Below are 8,849 nucleotides of genomic sequence, written 5' to 3'. Positions count from 1 at the left end.
CACCTGTGACCTTTTCGAACCGGGGCCTCGCACCCGGTGCCTGCCGCGCCGGAGCCCCGCGAGGCCGGTCGGGGCTTTCGAGGCGGGCTGGATGGAGCCCCCGGCGCAGGAGCGGGGAGGCGCGCGGAGCGCCCGCGGTCCCGCTTCCCGGGGCTGCCCTGCGGCGCGGAGCGGCTGCGTCCCTCGCCGGCGAACCGGCCTGCGCCGCGGCAGGGCGAGTGCTCGGAGCGGGTCTGCGGCGCGTCCGCGGAGCCCGGCCGCCCCCTGGGCCCTCCGGGGGGACCCCAGGCCTCGGGAAGCCGCCTGGCCGCGGCCGCCCGGCGCGCTCCCTCCCGGAGGACCGTGGCGGCCCGCCCGATCGGGCGGCCGTCATGTCTCGGCAGGCCGGGCGGCGCGGCCTCTCCCGCGGGGTGCCAGGCTCGGGCGCCCTCCGCCCCGCCCAGGCAGGCAGGCACGCAACGCGGCGGGCCTGCCCCCGAGGTCGTGACCGACCGTGCCCCCTGTGGCCCCCTGCGGGCCGGGCGGGGCGAGCAGGCGGCGCCGCCCGGCCCGGGAGCCCGGCGGGGCTCGAGGCGGGCACCCGGGTGCGCCGGGGCAGCGAGCCAGGAGCCCGGCTTTGCGCAGGGCTGGCTGCCCCCCCCCCCCCGGCTCCCCCGGTTAGGGGCGGCGGCGTGGCTGGTGGCGGGCAGGCCCGGACAGGTCTGGGGGCTCGCGGCCAGAACCGGAGGAACAGGCTGGCTGTGGAATGCAGCCCCGGCCCGCCCACGCGCCCCGGGGGGTGCGCGCCTCTTCCCGCAGGGGGAGGGCAGGGCCGGGGATGCGCTGGAGGAAGAGGCCGCCGTCTTCCCCGGCAAGCGCCCCCCCCCCCCCCCGGCTCCCCCTCGCCTCCGCAGCCCTCGGGAATGTTGCAGCCCAGGCCCGGGTTCAGGAGGAGGGGCCGCTGGCCCGGGCCACTCCCTGGTCTGCGTGCCCCACGGCCGGCTGGCTGCGGGGCTGCCGGCCGCCCCTCCGGAGGCATCGTGCGCTCTCTGCCGGCCACGCTTTGATGCCCCCCTGCAGCCAAAGCAGGCGTGGGCGTCAAATGGGGGGCAGGAGGCCCCCGGAGCTTGGCTGCCAGAGCCGGGAGGCCCCCAGGTCAGGAGCTGCGCCCCGCAGCAGCACGCCTGGCCTCTCTCCCCAGCCTTGCTCCGGGACGGCCCTCGAGACGCATGCCGTGCCCTGGCTCGGCCCAGGATGTCCCACTCGCCCGGTGCGCCCTGGGCAAGGACAGGGCCGGCTGCAGCCAGCGGGCACCAGCCATCTGGGGGGATCAGCCCCCACGGCCCAGGCAGGGAGAGCCCGCTGGGTCCCTTCGCAGCAGGTGTGTGGGGAGGCCCTGCTCCGGGGCCTGGCTGAGCCGCCCGCTTTGCACCAGGCTGTGGGCAAGCCCCGGCACTGGCCGCCTGCCTCTTCCCCGCAGGGCCCCCCCCGGGCCCCCGCCTGCCCGCACCCGGCAACTCCTGCTCCCGTTCCGGGGGCCGCTGTGGGAGGGCTCTGGCCCCCAACGGCAGCCCAAAAACCTCTGGAACGGAGCCACCAAAGTAAAGTTCACCCTGCCAGGCTGTGGTCCTTCAGGTGGACGCCTGGCGCCGTTGCCCTCCCGCCCCTCCCCTCCCCTCCCCGCAAGCGCAGTGACGCCTGGCTCTCTCCCTGCAGCAGCCTGGCCTACGGGGCCCAGCAGCCCCCGCCTGCAGTCGCCACGGCGGCGAAGCACGAAGGATTCCCGCCGCCGCCGCCCGTGGCCCCGCTCGGGGACTTCCACGACATGATGGCCGCCTACGGGCTGCAGGGGTGCGACGTGGCCGACGGGGCGGCGCAGCACCACCTCCCACAGCATCACCCGTACGTGCCCCTGGGGCTCAGCGGCGCCACCCCCCTGGCCAACCTCTGACGGCGGGCAAGGGCCGGGCCGGGCCGGCAGCAATCAGCCCCATGGGAGGAACTGCCCCTGCGACGGAGCAAGGAGGCTGCGCTGGAGCAAGCGCCGTGCCCGCGGAGGAGGACCCGGCGTGTGCGTCCAGGGCGAGGGGAGGGCGGCGCGTGAGGGGCACAGGCTGCGCACCCGGCGCGCTCCCGAGCGATGACCCCAGGGGCCCGTGTGGGCGTCCAGAAGGGGGGGTCTTGTTTTGTCATGGATGTAACTACTTTTACAAACTTTTTTGAGAATAAAGGACTGTTTATAGAGACGGGCTCTGTGCGTTGGAACGGCAGCCCTGCTGGCCCGGCTGCGTCTCCCAGCAGTCACAGCAGCCTGGACGAGGATGCCCCCCCGCCCGTGCCGCTCGGGACGCAGGCGGGGACCCGGCTGTGTGGGTGGGCAGATGAGGCGGATGGAAGCCAGGCCGCCTCCTGTGCCCCCGAGCGGGGAGGCGGTGGGGGAGCCCCTCACCGGCCTGGCATCCCTCGCCTGGCCAAGGCAGGCCCCCCCTAGGTGACAGGAGTGCTCTCCACCTGCAGCCTCGGGAGCATGTGGCCCCCGGCCCCCCACCCCCAGGGGGCTGCTTCAAGATGCTGGGAAGCTCTGGGACAGCTCCGCAGCAGAGGCCAGCAGGATGTGGTGCCCTTGGGCGGAGAGGGGCTCCCAGGCGCCTGCACCCGCAGCAGCCCCCTCCCTCCCTCCCTCCCCAGATGCTGCGGGGGCTCCCCCCCGCCTGATGCAGGCCCAGAAATTCCCGGCAGGTGTGTTGGCCGCCTCGCCTCCCTGCCCACAGCTGCCTCCAGTCAGGATGCCCTGCCCAGCCCGGCCCACCCATCAGGCAGAAGCAGCCACCTTCCCCCCCGGGCATCCACTGCAGCTGGGAGCGGCTGGCGGAGGGCGGGACACTGCCAGGCAGAAGTTCACCCGCAGAGACCCGCACAGGCCCCGAACCTGCTCCTTGGTGGGTCTACTGCAACTGCAGAGCCGGGGCGGTGATCAAGAACGGCGGCGTATTTCGTTGGAAAACCATTTGTTTGTTTGTGGGGGACAGAGGTACAGACTGGAGGACGCGTCTGCCGGGTCCCGCCACGCGCGGGGCACGCAACCGGCAGCGTCCCTCGGCTCAGCGTGCGAAGGGGGGCCCGCGAGGCCAGCGGGCGCGTGTCCCTACGGCCGGGGGGCGCGGTGCTTCCCCGGCCTCGCGGGGCTCCTGCCCGAGCCGGGAGAGGGGCTCCGGCTACGCCTTCTTGCGCTTGTCCGCTGGGGCGTCCCAGTAGTAGAGGAGCTGTCCCATGATGACGCCATTGCACACGGAGGAGACGACGTAGGTCAGGGCCAGGAGCGGGTCGCCGGTCTCCTGGAAGGCAAGCGGGCGAGCGGCGTCCCTCCCTGCCCCTGCCCAGGAGCTCGGGCCCCGCGGCCCGCCCGCGGCCCACCCCCGGTCCCAGGCCCCGCTGGGCTCTGCCGTGGCCTGTGAGCCGTGGGCCGGCTTGGGGGTGGGCAGGACGGAGCCCGCCAGAAAAGGGGCGCGTTTCATCGCCGATGCGCCCCTGCCCTGAATGCTGGGCTGCGAAGCCGGATTGCTCAGCGCCTGCTCCGGCTGCCCCAGTCTGCCCGGCATGACGACCCCCTGCGGGCAGCTGGCTGGGGGAACGAGACTTGCCCGAAGACACGGGCCGCCTGGAAAACCCCGCCTGGAAGTCCCGGGCCTGCCCTGCGCTCACGCCTGAGCGGCTGGCCCGGACAGGCGGAGAAAGGCGAGTGCAGCCTTTGGCGAGAGGGGCTCTCGGCACGCTCCGGCCGGCCACCGCTGGCAGCGGCCCCTCGAAGGGGCCCGCGCGGCACCCCGGAGCGGCTGCACTCCGTTTTATTTAATTTTTGCTTGCACTCCGGAGCATGCAGGCTCTTCCGCGAGCCCTGAGCGGGCGCTGCCTGCAAACGGAGCTGTCCTCCCTCGCAGGGAGAGGCTCGGAGGTCTGTGTGTCCCCCTCCCCAGACACACGCCCGAGACTCACAGGGCGCAGGAAGGTGGCAAACGGCCTCCCACCATCCTTCCGTGGCCACTTGCACTCTGAGGACGGCCAGTGGCAAGCCGGGCTTTTATAAAAAGACAGGGCGGGCAGGAGGCCTGGCGGGGGCGGCTGTGGGAGGGCGGCGCACGCACCCCCCCCCCCCCGGAGGCCTGCTGCCCCCCCTCCATTCGAACTCCCTGCACAAGCGGCGAGTGGGCGAAGCGCCGCACGGCGACCCGCGGCAGAGCGCTGGGCTTCCGGAGGACACCCGGCCCTCTCGCCTGGCCTGGCCTCTGCGTACGGGACTCGGGAGAACGTGCAGAGTTTTCAGGAAGCGAGAGCGAGCGGGAGAGTGAGGCTGAGCCGTTTTGGTGGGAGGATGCAGAACAGACAGAGTGCCAACAGCTGACGGGCAGCTAATTGCCTTTTCCGGATATTTTAAGTGCAATATGGCATGGGATTGAATTGCAATTCTTTTGAAAGGAAGAGCAAAATAGTACCGCATTCATTTTTAAAAATGTAAAAGCTCAATCTGTTGGCTTTTAATCTGTGATTTTGATCCGGCCTGGTTGTTTTGATCCGGCCTGGTTGGATCAGATGCCCGTTGGCTGAGGAGTCCTGGGCGGAAAAGGGGCGAAGGGGGTCCTCCGGCAGGGCAGCCTCGGGCTGCCTCCGCCAGCCGAGCAGCAGCAGCACTGCCCCGGACCCACGCGGACCGGCCATGGGGGCTCCCCTGTGGGGTGGGGCCGAACCTCCCCCCATCTCGGCAGCAAAGCTCCCGCGCTTACGGTCACAGAACGAGCGCCGCCTACCTGGACGGAGGTGAAGATGCGCGCCAGGGACCCCGCGAAAAGCAGGGAGGCCGTGATGGCCGACAGCTGCCCCGTGTGCCCGTTGCGGTAGTTTGTGGCTGCCTGCAGGAGCTGCGGAGGAGACGAGGCTGTGAGCTGCCCTGCCAGGCCCCCCGTGCCTCAGTGGGGCCCTCGCCCACCCCGCCTCCCCAGTCCAGTGCCCCTGGTGGTGCTGGGTGCCAGCGCCTCTCTTTGCCCAGCCTGCTGGGAGCTGCAGCATTCCAGGAACCACCTGCTCCAGCACCTGGGTGCGCCGTGCAGGCCTGGCCGAGGGGACACAGATCTAGGAAGCAGGAGGCTTCCCAGAGATGATTCTCGGCCAGAAGCTGAGCTCAGTCCAGCGCCCGTCTGCAGGGGGAACGAACCGGCCAAGCTCGGGGGCCCGAGCAGAGGCGGGAGGAGAGGCCTGCCCTCTCTTGAGGAAGGGGTGCTCCAGGGCGGAGGCTTCCCGGGACGGCGCTTACCTTGCTGATGACGACGGCAGGCATATTGAAAGCCTGGAGGGCTGTCAACGCTCCCACGGGGGTGAGGGAGGACAGCAGGAGGGAGAGGATGCCGAAATAGACGAGCAGGAAGGACAGCCCTGCGGGAGGGAAAGGCGGCCTGCGTCACCTGGCGCTCTGCGCGGAAACATGGCTGGCGGGGCCCGTGCCCAGGCCCTCCTCCCCAGCCGGTGCCGCCTCCTCGCTCGGGTCTCCTTGCGGAGGGCGTGCGGAGCTGGCGCCTCTCCACCTGGCCCCAGAAACCTCGGCTGCCCCCGCCCCCCCCCCCGCGGCAGTGCAGATGGAGATGGCAAGGCGCACGCTTCCCAAAACCACCCGTGCATGGAGCTCCTACTCAGAAGCCAGCATCTCGGAACCTGCACACGCATTTGGAAGAGAAATAGGAAGCTTCTGGGCCCCTTGAGCACCAGGGGGCTCAGGACCACCTAGGGCCACAGCCAGGGGGGACCAAACGGCTTCAGGGGTGACCTGGGGGGGGGGCTGCCCTGCCCCGCACCGCCCCTCTGCTCCCCCACATCTCCCACCCACCCACGCAGCCCCTCCCCCACCCCTCTTGTGGCTCTTCAGGTTGAAAAACACCCTTCCCCCCAATGGGAAAACCTAAACCCGCCGGGGGCCCGGCTCCCGGTTCACCGGGCGCTTGTGCCTCCACACCGCGCGTGCCGCAGCCCTGGCCCCCACGCACCGCGGGCCGTGTGCCCCCCGAAATGCTGCACCAGGAACCCGATGGCCACGGTCTGCATCATGACGAAGAGCGCCTCGCCCCAGGAGCTGTGCGGGAGAAAAGGGGGAGCGAGTGGGAACAGGGCCGAGAGGGGCCGGGCAAGGGGCCCCTCACACATCCTCAGCGGGGGACCAGGCCTGCCCTCTGCCCCCCGCAGGACGTTCCTCCCCTCCCGTGCTTGATGGGGGTGAGGCTGCAAGTGCGACGGGGGCACCCCTTCTCCCCAGGCTGGCTCGCGGGGTGGAGCCAGGACACCCCCACTCCCACCACAAATAATAATAGCGGCAGGACTAATTCGCGATCTTCAGTATCGTCTGCCTGGCGGCGGCTCACAATCCCTCGGCTCAAAGGACTCTCCAAACAGCTTGCAAAGAGCAAGACCCACAGTCAGAAAGCCCCCCAGAAGCGAAATGTGGGGTTACGGAGCTGGCACAGGGGGAGAGGCAGCCCCCGGCCCAGTTCTCGCCACAACATCCTCATGGAGGCTCTTTCCGGCAGGGGCAGGGAAGGGTGAGCCGAGCTCCCCACAGAGCCCGCTGCCCCCCCACTTGCCACGAAGCTTCTTCTGGGAGGCCGGGACACGCCCGGCACGAGGTGAGGGTGCATTTTGCAGGTGGGACTCACCCTGCAGCCTCCGGTGCTGCCCTACCTGAAGGGGAAGCTGTTGGCGATGCTGTAGGCTATGGTGCCAGTGATGGCTGTCAGTTCCAGCAGGATGGAATGGAAGCTCAGGCCCTCGGCGCTCCTGGCCCCCAGGATCTTGAAGATCTGGGGCAACTTCACTGTGGAAAGTGGGCGGAACACGGTGATGGTGAGAAGCCCGGGTGGCCTCACCGAATGCTCTCCCACCCCCTTCCCAAAGGACGCAGCTGCCTCCACCCTTGGGCAAGCGAAGGATGAAGGGGGCGAGAGGACCCTCTTCTCCCAGTTGCCAGTCACGGGGCACAGCTTGGGACACTGGCTGATTCCTTGTCCGCCTTCTCTGGGTAAGAGCCTGACAGCAGACGCTCAATGCCACTTAAATTCTGTAAGCACTTTTCTATAAGCAAACTCTGAGCACTTTTCTTCTACTTTGCTCACCGCACCAACTTAGTGCAGAGGAAACTACCAGCTGTGAGTTTTCTTGGTTGCAGAACTGATCAAAAATGAATCATTAGAGGAAAATGGGGTTGGATTCAATCTAAAGCTGGGTTTACAAGAGCTAAGTTTTAAGTCTTAAGCAGAGCCCCAGAACGCAAGAGCCCATTACACGCAGCTCCTTTCCTTTCCTTCCCTGCCAAGTCAGCCCTGTCAGCCTCAGAGGGGTTTTCAGCTCAGTTAAGACAGCCGAATTGCACGCAGATTTAAGTGCCAGCAGCTCACACAAGTAAATGTTACTTTCCAGAAATCAGCTATGTGTTACTCTATTCCAGCCAAAACAACCAAGATATCTGGGTCATCTTAAAGACCAGTGCATTTACAGTGGCATAAACTTTCATGGACTATCGTTCACTACACGAGATGCATTATGAAGTATGACCGAGTTTCAGGTTTACATCGGGGAGGGAAGGGGGAAGAATTGTAAACAGCAAAATCAGAAGGAAATGAAATGCAAACAATAACAGGCACCACATTAACAATGACCAAGTATCTGTCCGAAAAGTTTAAGGGTTCATACCCATCAGAGAACCAGCAACAATGGCAAATCCAAGAGCTTTGCTGATGAGGATTTTGAGGCATGGAACTAAAAAGAATGAAAAGAAGGACACAGACAAAACGAAATGTAATACTATCACTGTGCATAACATTCAGTTTGCAGCCTCTGTTATTTATTCCTAAACATTTCCTTTGAGGACCGGCAGTTTCAGCTGGCCAGTCATTCCTGCCAAGCCATGCAATAATCCCCCGGTGGAGTCGGTAACCATCTTTCTTCCTGCAGGTGGAAGTTCATCGGGGAAAGTTCTCCCCATCACAAACTGCTGCACCTGGAAGGCGTCTACCTGTCATGTAACTATTGAAGGCGGGCCCGGCTGGAAGGAGGAGGCGGGGCTTGGAATCCCATTGGCTAGATTAAAAAGCTTCGCCCCAAAGCAACATGGCGCCCAACGGCTTCCCTCGTTCCGTTTTTTCTGTGCATTCGTTATTTCATTCAAAGGATCATGAAGATCCAGATTTGCAGAGTATATCGCGCGCCTCAGCCAGATACAAAACTGAGGGATGAGTCAATCCACAAGTGGTGAAGTGCCGTGGGGGTTTACGCCCGGTGGATAATTTCGAGTTGCCGCTTCCGCCCGCTTCCAACATGGCCGCCCCCTAATTCCCTCCGCCGGCGAAGATGGCGGCCAGCAGCAATCACCCTTCTCCAAGATGGCCGCCAGTCGCCTCGAGGCGCTTCCGCCTGGGCAGCGTTGCCGCGACAACGACACTCCGGGACCCCGCCCAAAGAAACCGGGAGGCTGCCACTCACTGTGCAAGAGGTTGAAGTTGACGAAAAACTCGTCGTAGCAGCGCTCCGGCAGGACTTGCGGGACCAAAGCGCTCCTCAGCGCCAACGCCGCCATTTTGACCAAGGGATGCTTACAGTGCGCGGAACTTCCGCCTCCATCGGGGCGCGTGCGCATGCGCCGCGGTGCGGCGCGCTCCCATTCGCGCACGCCCAGCGGCCCACGGACACCATCCCGCGTGCGCGAGCGCGAGCGCGTGCGCGGGGCCCCGCCCCCTGAGCGGCGCGGCGCGGGGCCGAGGACGAGATGGCTGCCGCCGCACCGCGCCCCGCCGCGGCGCATGAGAACGAGGCCCCCTACTGGCTTTCAATCCCCCCAC

General features: G+C 66.8%; 1 protein-coding gene across 1 annotated transcript; it reads right to left on the bottom strand.

Moving 5' to 3' along the window:
• Positions 1-3,084: 3,084 nt before the first annotated feature.
• MPDU1 (mannose-P-dolichol utilization defect 1) lies at positions 3,085-8,620 on the bottom strand. The gene is made up of 7 exons (XM_044417183.1): positions 8,494-8,620; positions 7,705-7,770; positions 6,697-6,829; positions 6,009-6,094; positions 5,285-5,403; positions 4,782-4,892; positions 3,085-3,314 (listed from the first exon to the last, which is right to left on the bottom strand). The coding sequence occupies exons 1-7, from the start codon at positions 8,585-8,587 to the stop codon at positions 3,195-3,197; spliced, it is 729 nt and encodes a 242-aa protein (XP_044273118.1). The 5' UTR covers positions 8,588-8,620; the 3' UTR covers positions 3,085-3,194.
• Between the last annotated feature and the right edge of the window lie 229 nt (positions 8,621-8,849).

Source organism: Varanus komodoensis, unplaced genomic scaffold (assembly GCF_004798865.1).
Source record: "Varanus komodoensis strain SLA01 unplaced genomic scaffold, ASM479886v1 scaffold87, whole genome shotgun sequence".
NCBI classification, from domain to species: domain Eukaryota; kingdom Metazoa; phylum Chordata; class Lepidosauria; order Squamata; family Varanidae; genus Varanus; species Varanus komodoensis.
Note: the sequence above shows the minus strand (reverse complement) of the source record. Positions and strands in the feature narration are given on the sequence as shown.

Coding starts and splice junctions, on each gene's coding strand:
- MPDU1 (XM_044417183.1), bottom strand. CDS start 8,587: ATGGCGGCGTTGGCGCTGAGGAGCGCTTTGGTCCCGCAAGTCCTGCCG. Junction 7,771..8,493: donor CAACTTCAACCTCTTGCACA/GTGAGTGGCAGC, acceptor CATTCTTTTTAG/TTCCATGCCTCAAAATCCTC. Junction 5,404..6,008: donor CGGGGGGCACACGGCCCGCG/GTGCGTGGGGGC, acceptor TCCCTCCCGCAG/GGCTGTCCTTCCTGCTCGTC.